The sequence below is a fragment of the Lasiosphaeria miniovina genome (assembly GCF_030549165.1).
Source record: "Lasiosphaeria miniovina strain SMH2392-1A chromosome Unknown B0T26scaffold_4, whole genome shotgun sequence".
NCBI classification, from domain to species: Eukaryota; Fungi; Ascomycota; class Sordariomycetes; order Sordariales; family Lasiosphaeriaceae; genus Lasiosphaeria; species Lasiosphaeria miniovina.
This window is the reverse complement of record NW_026848223.1, coordinates 4,775,215-4,788,045: the sequence shown is the minus strand read 5'-3', so window position 1 is coordinate 4,788,045 and position 12,831 is coordinate 4,775,215. Positions and strand designations below refer to the sequence as shown.

The following is a 12,831-nucleotide window of genomic DNA, read 5'->3' as shown; positions in this document are numbered from 1 at the left end:
AATGAATACTACCTTGGCTGACTTTAATCCACCGACAGACTCGGGCAGTAGTGGTCAGAGGTCAGAGGTGCGTCGCCTTGTCCCACATCACGCCCCGGCTTTTACGTATCGGACCTTGAGCACAGCCGACCGCCTGTGGCCTCTTCTGCAGGTACGTTCGGCCGGGGCCGAGAGGTGAGGTTCCGGCGCAGCGGAGACTAATGAGAAGGCCAGATTCTAGGAGGGACGGGACACATGCGGCTTGGCCGTTGGCCGGAGCGGGCTTGAAAAGTCTCGAACACGACAGACACGATGCCCAGCGTCAATTCTTCGAGTTGTGCAGCACACGCTTGCTGTGTGTATATGTTTATTACATACACTAGCCGTTCTGTATCGGGCCACTAAGGTACTGCAGACTCTGCCACAAAAGACGGAGTGGCTGTTAAGCTGGGACTGTGTCCGAGTCGCTATCAGAACATTAAAGACGCTTTCTAGAGATAACGAGGGGTCGTAAATACCTACTCTGTTTCTATCTTTACGAATGACTTATAAAATAACGACGCATAGCATGCAACTTCTCAGAGCCTTGTTCATATTACCGCCTCTTCCTTAGATACATACGGCAAGGTATTGTACGAACACCGGGCTGAGTTACCACCAAACCCCAATTGACAAACAGGGCACATGTAGGAATGCACTGCCAAAACTGGTGATATCACTTTAGGTAGGAAGGTATAGAGTACTCGGCACCTATCTTGAGTGACAATCAATGTTAGAGCACATGGGAGCAAACTAGGAAAGAATAACCCCCTCCCCCCACAAGCATCACCAGAGCCCTTCGAACCTGCCAAGTAAGAGTAGGAGGTAGGATGCGATGGGGGACGGGAGGGGATGGGGAGATCTGGAGTTTGGGGGTTGCGATTCGCTGAAGGTCGGGCGGCATGCTCGGCTCACACCCATTGAAGTATCTCCGGGAGCGTCATATCTTTTGGACTAGTGGACCGCCTTATCCGTCACTCTGATTTGCCTTCAAAAAAGCTAGATAAGAGCAACTGCAGAGCCCAGCTCCATCTCCTGGTTGTGGACTTTGCAAGTCCGCGGAGGCATGAATAATTTGAACTTTTGAATTTGGTCAACTGCCGACTAGACTTACTAGTACTATCTTTCCCAGATCCCAACCCGCAAAACACAACACACACTACATGAACTGGACACGCCTGTCATGTTAATGGATGGCGATGGAGCTGGCGCTACTGCCACGCCACACCGCTGAGGGGCATTTACTACAACGGAAACGGTAATGGCAACGGCAACGGCAACGGCAGCGGCAACGGCTACGGCAACGAGAACGGGAACGAGCATTGCGCGATATGAGTACCTATCCATGAGGAGGGAGTCAAGGGCGGCAATCCACCTTAATTGCCAGCACGAATAACTACTAGTAAGGGAGTAGAGTAGGTTAAGTAGTTGGTGTCGTTCGGGGCAATGAGTTGTGGCTGGGCCCCAACAGTCAGTCGAGCTAGCAGCCGAGTCGAGGCCACTCGGGCCCGGCTGAGAGCTACAGCTACACCTGACTATACGCATTGGCATTGGGATCCCTTCTCTTCTCCTTTCTCCTCGGCAGGCATGCACACCTTACTTATACACTACGTCCTGTACCGGAGGTAACAACCACCATCCCGCTCTTCAAACCCGCGCTCCGGAAAAGCACAAGACAAGGTGCCGCCTCTTGCGTCGAGATCAATCTGCCGTCCCCCCCCCCCCCCCCCCCCCCTACATGCCACCACCCTGTGCTCTATGCCTGAGCTGGGTTGGCCTGAGACCGAAGTCTGGCCTTTTTCACTCATATTTCACCCTTTGTGTCCGCCCTCCCCCCTTTCCTGTGGTTAAGTTGGTGTTCTTCCATCTCATGTCCTCTACCACCTCGTTCTCTCTGATGTAAACAAATCACTCTCCCTCGCCTCTCCCGTTCAGTATTCCTTCAAGTCCGTTGCTTGATCCGATGGAAGTCATATCCCCTGCAGCTCATCCCCTCAATGGTTCTCCTGCCGCCTTCTATTTCCCCTCGAGGCCTGCCGCATCCCTAAAAGCCCTCCTTGACTCTAACTCGAGTGCAAATGGCGACGGCTACCTCGCCGGCCCGGCATGCGCGGTGGGCGAGTCACGAACAGAGGGCTCTCGCCTCTATCGCCTCCCCCCCACGGCGAGGCAGAACAAGGTCCTGCCCCAGGACCTCAAGACGCCCGATAGCCATGTCGAACGGGACCCCCGACTCATCAGGCTGACCGGCGTCCATCCCTTCAACGTCGAGGCCCCCTTGAGCGATCTCTATGACGAGGGATTTCTGACGACAAAGGACCTGCATTATGTGAGGAATCACGGACCAGTGCCCCTGGTCAGGGACGACCAGGTTCTCGACTGGGAGTTTTCGGTAGAGGGCATGGTTGAAAGGCCTGTCAAGATGACACTGCGCCAACTCATCAGGGACTACGAACAGGTCACGTATCCAATCACCCTAGTCTGCGCCGGCAACCGGCGCAAGGAGCAGAACGTGGTCCGAAAGACCAATGGCTTCTCGTGGGGCGCCGCTGGCGTCTCGACGTCGCTCTGGACTGGCGTCACTTTGGGCGATCTCCTCGCGCGGGTCGTACCTAGGCGCGGGGCTAGATATGTGTGCTTCGAAGGTGCAGACAAGCTCCCTAACGGATACTACGGCACTTCGGTTAAGCTCAACTGGGCCGTCGACCCCAACAGAGGCATCATGGTGGCACACAAAATGAACGGCGAGGTTCTGCATCCCGACCATGGGAAGCCCCTGAGAATCGTCATCCCCGGCCAGATCGGAGGACGCAGCGTCAAGTGGCTGAAGCGCATCGTCGTGACATCGGCCCCTAGCGACAACTGGTACCACATTTATGACAATCGCGTGCTGCCCACCATGATCAGCCCCGAGGCGAGCGCCCATCTACCAGACACGTGGAAGGACGAGCGCTATGCCATCTACGACCTAAACACCAACAGCGCCACGTGCTATCCCGCCCACGACGAGAGAATTTCCCTGGCAGACAGCCTGGAGACGTACGCATTCAGGGGCTACGCATACGCCGGAGGTGGAAAGCGGGTTACCAGGGTCGAGGTCACCCTAGACCAGGGCAGAACTTGGACCTTGGCCAACATCACTTACCCAGAGGACGAATACAGACTTGCGCCAGAAAACGAGGTACTATTCGGGGGTCGTCTTGATATAGCATGGCGCGAAGCCTGCTTCTGCTGGTGCTTCTGGGACCTAGAAATACCCATAACTCAGCTTCGAGAGGCCAGGGACGTCATGATCCGGGCCATGGACGACTCGATGATGGTGCAGCCGAGAGACATGTACTGGAGCGTGCTCGGCATGATGAACAATCCGTGGTATCGCGTCGTAATCCACAACACGGCCGGCTCACTGCGCTTTGAGCATCCCACCCAGCCAGCAATGATGCCGGGGGGTTGGATGGAAAGGGTGAAGCGAGAGGGTGGCAACATCACCAATGGCTTCTGGGGAGAGAAAGTCCCGGGAGAAGAGGCAGCAACGATCCACGAACCACCAGCCAAGGAGATTTGCATGCTCAACGAGAAGGTCACGCGGCAAATCAGTCTCGAGGAGCTGCGAAGTCACGACGGTGAAGAGAGCCCTTGGTTTGTTCTCAACGGCCAGGTTTATGACGGCACCGGGTTCCTTGGCGAGCATCCTGGCGGTGCAGCTTCTATCTTTGGTGCTGCCGGCCAGGACGTGACGGAAGAGTTTATGACTATTCGTAGGTTTTTCGTCTTTCGTTGTCTTCAATACTCTCCATTCTAACCCCAACAGACAGCGAAAATGCGAAAGGCATGATGTCAAAACACCACATCGGCACCCTTGATAAGCAGTCACTTGCCCTGCTCGCGCTTGCCGGTTCTGAGCCGGTCCCAGCAAATTCTGAACTCAGGCCTGTCTTCCTTCAATCCAAGGTCTGGACCAAAGCTACGCTCTCGGCCAAGAAGAAGATCTCGTCAGACACCAAGATCTTCACGTTTACGCTAGACCACGACTCCCAGACCATTGGCCTGCCCGTCGGCCAGCACTTGATGATGCGGCTCCGGGATCCGGCGTCGCAGGAGGCCATCATCCGCGCATACACGCCCATCTCGGAGACTACCGACGTGGGCAAGCTGCACGTCCTCGTCAAGATATACTTCGACACGCCCGCCGGCAAAGGCGGCCGCATGACGCAGGCCCTGGACGGCCTCGCCATGGGGCAGTCGGTCGAGTTCAAGGGCCCCATCGGCAAGTTTGAGTATCTAGGCCGGGGCCTGTGCGCCATCAACGGCCGGGAGAGGCGGGTTCGGCGCTTCGTCATGGTCTGCGCCGGCTCGGGCATCACGCCCATCTTGCAGGTGCTGCGGGCCGTCATGAAGGACGACGCGGACCGAACCACGTGCATCGTCCTCGACGGGAACCGCGTCGAGGAGGACATCCTCTGCCGCGACGAGCTGGAAGCCATGGCCGCGCGCCGCCCCGACAAGTGCAGGCTGCTATACACACTGAGCAAGCCCGACGCATCGTGGCGGGGTCTCAAGGGCAGGGTGGACCACGCGCTGTTCGAGAGAGAGGTTGGCGGCCCACCACGCAGTGACGAGGGGGGCGCTATGGTGCTAGTCTGCGGCCCCGACTCGATGGTCAAAGCTGTCAATCAAATATTCGCCAGCCTCGGCTGGAGAGACGAGGACCTTGTTTTCTTTTGAACGAGACTGATAAGAGGTTGGGAATAAGTATGAAATATAACGGATCAAGATGTCGCAACAGACAAGCTTGAATAGGTAATTATATATATATACATATTTTGTACCGCAAGGGATCGCATGCATGCATTACACTATCAACCAAAACAATAAGGCAGATGAAATTACTTAGGTACATACATACATAACTCAAATGCAGCGACACGAGAACACTCTCTAGACAGTTGACTTCGGTTTTTATTCACGAGCGAGTATTAGAAGACACAAGAAGTGGGGAAAAAAGCATTGTTGGCAAGTCCAAATTCGGCCACAGCATTGTTTCTTTCCCTATCTTGACTCAAAAGACGGCGATGTGTTTTTATTTTGTTTGTTATTACGAATGAATACATGGCAGGCATTGCATGGAATGGCCTGTACACTCCGTAAGCTAGCTAGCTAGTCCACACGCGTCGGCGGCATTGCATGGAATTTTCAGCCGACAGATGGGCCGGCATACCCAGGTAGCGAGAATAGAACGGGAATGTGCCTGCTGAGTGAGATCTGGGTGGTGGACAACAGACCCGTATTGCCTCATCCCATCCCATCCCAACACATATCCGCTCACTCCGTCCGTCCGTCGTCCTGTGCATCTCGACATGCGGATGGATTACATCAGGGGCCCTAAATTGATTCCCGTCTCTGATAGCTCTCATCTATCTAGACAAGGTGGGCAGGAAATAAGCAAAATGCGAGCCAAGCCCGTTTCTATATTTTTGTTTGCTTCTTCTTCAAATGTGCTCTACTCGGACTTAACCACGACTTCAGCAAATTCGCTGGTGGGAGGCGGTACGGCTAGAGGCGCGCTGCCCTCGCTGATATCTTCGTCAACATCCATCTTGTCGCTGTCCTCCACGGCCTTGGTCTCTACATCGCCGTTGAGCTCATCAGCCTTTGCGTCGCCATTGGCTTCCTGCGTCTTTACTTCGGCATCCTCAGACTTAGGCTGGACGCCATCCGTCTTGTTGCCGCCATGCTTCTGGTTGCTCATGTTGATGAGTGGGGTGGTGTCGTTGAAGATGCGTAGGAGCATGGCGCTTCGGTCTTCTTTGGGCAACATGAGGTTGAGCGACTGGAAGCTCTTCCAGAGGGGCAGGGCCATGTGCTCGTTAAAGTCTTCGTCGTCGCCCTCGGGCTCAATGCGCAGGACACAGCAGCCGAGGCCGAGGCTGCAGACGCGGGGGCCGATCTCGCCAAGCTTCTCCCACTCGCCGTCTGTAAACTTGGGGAACATTTCGACAAGGAGCCTTCTGAGCGTCTCCTTCTTTGTCAGGACAACGACGCGCTCTTCGCCGACGTAGCCATGCAGGATTGGCATGCCCTCGGACTGGATGCGCCAGCGGCACACGTCGGCCGACGGGGCATCCTGCTTCACAAACATCTTGACGCCGCCGTGGATAAACTTCACACCACGGCCCTCGTTGAACACCAGAATGTCGCGTACGAGACCGCTGGTGTAGTAGACGGCCTTAGCCGGCTCGCCGAGCGCGTTGCGCACCATGTACCGGTTCGAGGGGAAGCGCTCGGAGATCTTGTAGAACTTGCCCACATTCTTGATAACTTCATGATCAGGCTTGAGGAACTTGAAAGGCTCTTCGTATGGGCCCTGTTGCTTCTTTTTCCTCTCCGTCTCGGGTTTCTCCGAGCTTTGAGTTTCCGCACTAGGTGTGGCGGCTGACGGCTCTGCAGGCATGGCGTCGACCATTTCATCACCGTCTGCTGTCGGCTTCTCCTCAGCCGCCGGCTCGTCATTGGAAACTTCCTCGCTAACGACAGTCGGCTCTTGGACAGCCACAGGCTCGTCGGCTGTAGTAACTTCAGAGGACGGTTGGACTTCGGGTACGAAATCGGCCACAGGCTCGGGCGTAACCGTATCGGCACTAACAGTTTCGTTGTCTGCTGTGCTAGGATCCTCGGCAGTCTTGAGCTTTTTGGCCGCCCCCTCGGTGTCATCCTGATCATCCAGAGCGTGCTTAGTAGTACCATTTGTCCGGCTATTTGTGTTTCCGTTGGCGGCTGGCTGTTTCCTTGCCTCCTCGGGCTTCGCCTTGAACTCGGACTTTTTGTGCAGGACGGTGATAAAGAAGCCGCCGGTGTCTTGTTGATGGGCGTACACCCTCATGCATCGCTCGAGTGGCAGGTCGGCCGCCTCTGGCTTAGGGAACATGGTATCGACTAGCCTGCCAGGTGCGAGACCATCTTCAGAGATCTTGATATACTCCTCGACCTCTTCCCACGAGCTCCACATGCGGCCGGACTTGTCCATAATTTGCCACTTTTTCAAGCCTGGTTTCCTCTTGAGGAGCGGAAGCTGGCCGTGGCAGTCGACAATCTCGATCTTTTCCGACCCCCCACACCTCTCGATAGCGGCTGCTATAACAGACTCGTTTTCGACGGGGTTCATGCTGCAAGTCGAGTAGACCATCCGGCCTCCAGGCTTGAGCATCTGCAGCGCGCGCACAAGAATCCTCACTTGAGTTAGGTGGAGACCCAGAGCACTGCCGGGGTTCCAGTCCTTCCACAGGTTTACGTTCTTTCGCAGTGTGCCGTCTCCTGAACAGGGGACGTCAGCCAAGATGCGATCAAACTTGAGGTAGTGTGGTTTAGACGGGTCTTGCGGGTTTGGGATTCGGAGAGAAGGATACATGGTAGCGTCATGGTTGGTGACGATCATGTTGGGCGACGACAGGCGCTTTAGCTGATGGATAAGCATGTGGCTTCTCTTGTAGTCGGCGTCGTTTGCAATCAGGATACCGGTTGCCCGGCCGTCGTCGCTGGGGTCGGCTTCGAGCTGGGCTGCCTCCTCTTCGAGCTCGCCCTCGGTCTTGATGGTGCTAATGGAACTTCCGGTGAAGTTGCGGACGACCTGGCGAATGCGCGCCTCCTCGCCGCGGTGAATCATCTCGAGCAGCTGGGCAGCCTTGCTGCCAGGAGCTGCGCACATGTCCAGCACCACCATGCCGGGGCGAAGGTCCATGAGGAGGGGGGGGATCATGCTGACGATCTCCTGCCTGCTGATATTGCCGACGCTGGTCTCGGACACGAGGAATTTTTGGAAGGCGGCGAAGGGAGGGAACTTTCGGACGACATTCTTGGGAGTGGTCATGGACCAGGCCAGAGAGTCGGGATACCACGGCACGGGTTTGGGAGGCTCGACGTGTCCGCCATCGTGGGTGATGCGAGTGATCTCGGGGATGTATCTCGTCTGGAGCAGTCGCTTGACGGCCAAGGCGTGTCTATGAGGGCGCGGAAACCACTCAGGTCAGCACGGCGACAACACTGGCGGGGAGCTGCAAGTCAGGGCGCATAGGTGCATACCCTTTAGACCCGCAGAATCGGAAACTGTTAGGGAGCTCCCTCTTCAGGGCGGCCCAGAACTCGACCGTCTCCTCCTCTGGCAACTGCAGCAGGTCATTGTAGTATTGCTTGAGCCTCTGGTGCTCCTTCACCACATCGGGATATGTCTGGTACGCGCGATGTCCTGGCGCAACGTCGCGGCTGCCCCCGCGACCTCCTCCACGACCTCCGCCACGACCGCGACCGCCGCCTCGATTTCTCTGTGCCTCATGTCAGTCGGATGCGGTTTCCGTGATGGCGCACACAGCAGGATTCGAGAATCAGAAACAAGACGAGGGGAAAGTGAGGGGAAGGGGGAAGGGGGAAGGGGGAAGGGTGAAGCGGAATAGTAGCATCTCACCTCGAATTTCCCACCGCGACCCATGATGGCAATTGCGACAAATGAATGGCAGACGCGATGCTATCTAGTAAGAAGCACCTCCAATCGCATCCCAATTTTTGGCTAGAAGGTTGCTATTGACGTGTGGAGGGGAAATTTTCGGCTCTCCACCTCTGCCTGTCCACCATGCAGCTAAAAAAAATTAGTCTACGGATACGTTCGACCCCAAAATTGATTCAAGTGGGGGAGGGGCTCCTCCACAGCTAACTCTCCACTTTTTCAAGTCCAATCCCTAGGTGTTTGCTTGTGCGGTACTTTGGACGAGATGAAAATTGCAGCAAATCGGCCAGGAAAACAAGTATTATAGGAGAATGGTAACCCTCGAGGATTCTACACTCGAAGTTCCAAGGGTTACCGCCTCCCATTGAAATCCTCTTGTACATACCTTTCTTGTACACTAGGGTGGCATCACTCCAATCATAAGCTTGTTCATAACTTTGGCTGGTAATGTTGATGCAGGGAACATGGACGAAATTATGGGACGACTCACGAGCTTGGTGCCTGAGTCCCTATTAAAATGGGAAAATGGCATCGAATTGAAAGGGACCGAAGAAGGCAACTACAGGCTCTCTTCGGCCCATGTTAATAAAATTGTTACATAAAAGTAGCTGCCATTATTACAGTAACTGGCGCCCCACACTCAAGTAATAACCGTTAAACAGCGCCACGGGCGACTCCGTGGTCATCCGCGTAGAGCTGGGGCTCTTGGAACTAGGGCGAACAGGACTACGGGTCGCCGCTGTTAGCTAAGCTTCGTGTAAGGCAGACAAAGCTGGCAATCCCCAAACTCTCCGCGATCGACGCGGTTATGGCAGTTGCTTTAACTGCTGAAGGAAAGGGGGAGCCTTCGTGTCCCACGCCTCAGAGCAAGGCAGCAGGAGCTGCCTTGTCTCGCGGTGTCGTTGACGCTGGCTAGAGCTGGAGTCTTCGCCCATGCATTGCTCTTGAGGGGTAGAAAATGGAACATCCAAATATGAGCCCCGTGGTCCGGCCTCACTCATCTAGCAAGCCCACTGTCCAATGCATAATCCGGTCCACCCCATGGCCGTTGATGGCGCTGACGGGGATGGCCGCGCAGTTCTCAGTCCAGGCTCCATCGACGCCGCTGGGGTGAGGTTCCTCGCCACGGGTAATGCGGGCGAGGTAGTCTCTAAGCTCGGCAAAGTTATCCTGTGTGCCGGGCATGTCTCCTTTGGTCGCCACCACAAACCAGGGCTTCGCCGCAATGTGCAGTCCCCCCTTCATCTCTGGGGTGCCGTCGTTTCTATAGTCGGCCATGACCTGTGTGGTCGGCCAGACCTCCTCTATGTCTTCGAGCCCGGCACGGGCGCTCCAGTCGATGTTCGCTAGGCGCTCGCGAGCCGACTCTTCTTCTTCGCGCATCTGTGCATACAGTCCGACTTCTGTCCAGAGCGCCTTTAGAGCCTCCACGGCGTTTCTGGCGCCGAGGTCGATGACAAACGCAAGCACACCGGCCCGTTCGACGTGACGTAAGAATGCAATACCGAGGCCCTTGTCGAGGTGTGCGCCCTCGATTAGCCCTGGGATGTCGGCCACGGTAAATCTAGTCCTCCGCACCGTCTCGTCCTCGGCGTCGGGATCGTCATTGGCACGGAAGCTGGTGACCAAAGGCCGACCTTTGTTATTGTCCAGGACGACAGTGCCAATGTTGGGCTGCAGGGTGGTAAATTCCCAGTGACCCACACGAGCACGGCTGTTGCTCAGGGCGCGAAGAAGAGTGCTCTTGCCCGCGTTGGGCAGCCCAACCAGACCGACGTCGGCAAGGAGCTTGAGCTCGAGCTCAATCTCGATCGACATGGGCTCCTCGCCCTTAGTAGCAAACATGGGCCGAGGGCGATCCCTCGATGCAAAATGGGGGTTTCCCAGTCCGCCGAGACCCCCTGCCGCAAGTAGGATGGGCCGGGCCGTGGGACGGGAAAGATCGATATGAACTGGAGGCCGGGGCTGGACAAAAATACGGTCGCGGCGGGGTAGGAATGGAAGCTCAATGCTCGCTGCTTCTGACGACGAGATGCCCGGGTAGAGTAGCCACTTGTGTCGGTTGGGGTCTTCTGGTGGCTCCTGCTCAGTAACCCCCTCGGCACCTTCATCGCCTTCTGTGTATTCTGCTTCTTCGGCTTCTTGGTCGCTGACGGCAGTCAACTTAACCGAGCGTCGAGAGCGGCGGCAGGGTTTCTTGGCCGTGTCATGCCACCCGCTGTCGGCTTCGGGGTCGTTCCGGCTTATTTCCTTCACAATCGTGCCAACGGGGACGGTGATGATGACATCGTCGCCACGCGTTCCTCCTCGGGAACTACCCTGACCGTGCTTCCCTTTGCCGGCGCGCACAAACCTCCTCCGTGCCAGCTTGTGGAGTGACGTCTCGCCGTGGACGGCTTGGATATACACGTTCCCGCCGTGTCCTCCGTCGCCGCCGTTGGCAGGTCCCTCGGGTATGAAAAGCTCGCGCAGGAACGAAATGCAGCCGTTTCCACCGCCGCCGGCATATGCCGTAAGCTTGGCTTTGTCGGCGAAGAAGGGGGCCGAGTAGTCGTCGGGCGTTGGGTTTAGTCGCACGGCGGGATCGGTTGCTGCGACTTGGGAGCTGCTGTGTCGTGAGCCTGCGACTCCAAGCATTCGGCCGCCCCGACTGCCATTGCCTGCAAGAAACGGCGGGTAGAGAAATGGCAAGAAGACGCGCCGACTGGCAGAACATCGGCAAGTCATTTTCAATAACAACTGACGGGCAGATTAAGGCCTCGCAGACAACACGCTGGTTCGCCTCCCTCGGATCTCTGCAGTGCAATCAAATTTTGGGAATCCGATAAGAGATAACACTCAATCCAGATTCCAGAGCTTGGATCGTGCAGGGGTGAATCGGAGGCCACGGCCATTCTGGGCCTGGGGCCTTGGCATTCCCCGGCGGCTCTTCGCAGCTGGCCGAGGGGTGGGGGCGGCCGGCCGGGAAGTTCGCTCGGCCGCCAGACACACTGGAATTAAGTTGTCCTTCCGTTTCAAGTTCCATCCCAAATGTCTTTGATCCCATCTTGTCTCGTCTCATCGCATCTCGTTTCGTCTTTTGCTGCACCAACCCATCGGCCATCGTCCGGGCGCTTGTTGCATGTTTCCTTTTATCTAAAAAGATAAAATGCTCCTTGGGAGACGAGACGAGAGCCGCACTCAGTGGTCGCCCCCGCTTACGGAGCAACTCGAACTAGGAATGCAGCATTCGGCGTGTGATGATGTTGGTGCCCAATTTGTGGCTCTTGGTCGCCTCTCGGCGGGGGCAGGCTTTTGCAGCCATCCGTGGCCCTCGTGGCGGTTGCAGAATGCCGCAGATTGCAGACATGCGGTGAAAGTGATAATCCAAGACGGGCAAGACTGGGCTTTTGCTGGCTGCACGACTTCCGAGACGTGGATGTTGCTGGCACTGGCAGGGACTCTCCAGCCCCTCTCCTCTCCTGCCACCGTAGGCTGCGTCTCGCCAGCCTCTACTAAGTAAAACCCGTCAGGTATGTATGTATAGGTGTGGTAATGCGGTTATTTGGTCGGCTGGTCTGGTCTCTGCTGGCACGTTGTTCCTTGTCGTTTTTCGAAAATTCGGATACGGATAGGGTTTTCCCCAATCTCAGCTCCTTTTTTTGTGTCCTCGTCCGTCGATTTATAATTTCCCTTGCCGCCTCCTCCCTGGCTTTCCTGGGCCAAATAGCAGAAAGCTCCTTCTTTGCCTCCCTGACCTTACCTACTAGTCTTTCTACTCGTGCCTTGGTAAGTAAAGCCATCATCTCATGTGTTCCATTCAATTCCCACAACCGACGGGAACTACCTGTACCTTGACCTTCCCCGACTCTTCCGTGCCCCGAGTTCCCGTATTCTGTACGACTACCTAGAACTTAGGTTCCTCCAAGTCTCGTCTCCTCATCGCACCCTTTTCCCTTGATTCTCCTCTCCCTTCTCGCCGGCCTCCACACTCCCGTCAGGAGCTACCCCGGCCCAAGTTTGCATCGTAGCCCCAGGTCCAGGTCCAGGTCCAGGTCCAGCTCCGCATTGCCATCACGCTATTATATTCCACGGTCCACCCAAACCACTTTCCCCCCTGCATCCCTTCAGACCTACTCCGTACTCTGTACCCATCTCCGTTCCAAGGCTCAGTCGATCGACGGTGCCTCCTCTACTGGTCTTCGATCCGCATCCTACTAGTAACGCGTCTCGTCTCTGTTACCTGCTACGTGCGCCGTCTTACATAACGAATCAGTAGCCTCCGCCTCCCCTCCTGCGCTCACTGCAACTGCATTGGATCGCCAGACGTGAGTGGTGCG

At 56.2% G+C, this 12,831-nt stretch overlaps 3 protein-coding genes across 3 annotated transcripts; 1 reads left to right on the top strand and 2 right to left on the bottom strand.

The window, feature by feature from the left end:
- Positions 1–1,006: 1,006 nt before the first annotated feature.
- On the bottom strand, positions 1,007–1,753 carry B0T26DRAFT_712260 (uncharacterized protein). The gene has a single exon (XM_060442073.1). It carries the CDS (start codon positions 1,567–1,569, stop codon positions 1,138–1,140), a length of 432 nt encoding a protein of 143 aa, XP_060296986.1. The 5' UTR covers positions 1,570–1,753; the 3' UTR covers positions 1,007–1,137.
- A 228-nt stretch (positions 1,754–1,981) lies between these two features.
- B0T26DRAFT_752147 (nitrate reductase) lies at positions 1,982–4,743 on the top strand (the record flags this gene model as incomplete). The annotated part of the gene is made up of 2 exons (XM_060445487.1): positions 1,982–3,776; positions 3,830–4,743. The coding sequence occupies 2 exons, from the start codon at positions 1,982–1,984 to the stop codon at positions 4,741–4,743; spliced, it is 2,709 nt and encodes a 902-aa protein (XP_060296985.1).
- Positions 4,744–5,400: 657 nt separating this feature from the next.
- Positions 5,401–11,239, bottom strand: B0T26DRAFT_741234 (mitochondrial GTPase 2-like protein; the record flags this gene model as incomplete). The annotated part of the gene is made up of 6 exons (XM_060443940.1): positions 5,401–5,436; positions 5,648–6,538; positions 6,620–8,012; positions 8,095–8,240; positions 9,527–10,661; positions 10,728–11,239. The coding sequence occupies 6 exons, from the start codon at positions 11,237–11,239 to the stop codon at positions 5,401–5,403; spliced, it is 4,113 nt and encodes a 1,370-aa protein (XP_060296984.1).
- Positions 11,240–12,831: the final 1,592 nt, after the last annotated feature.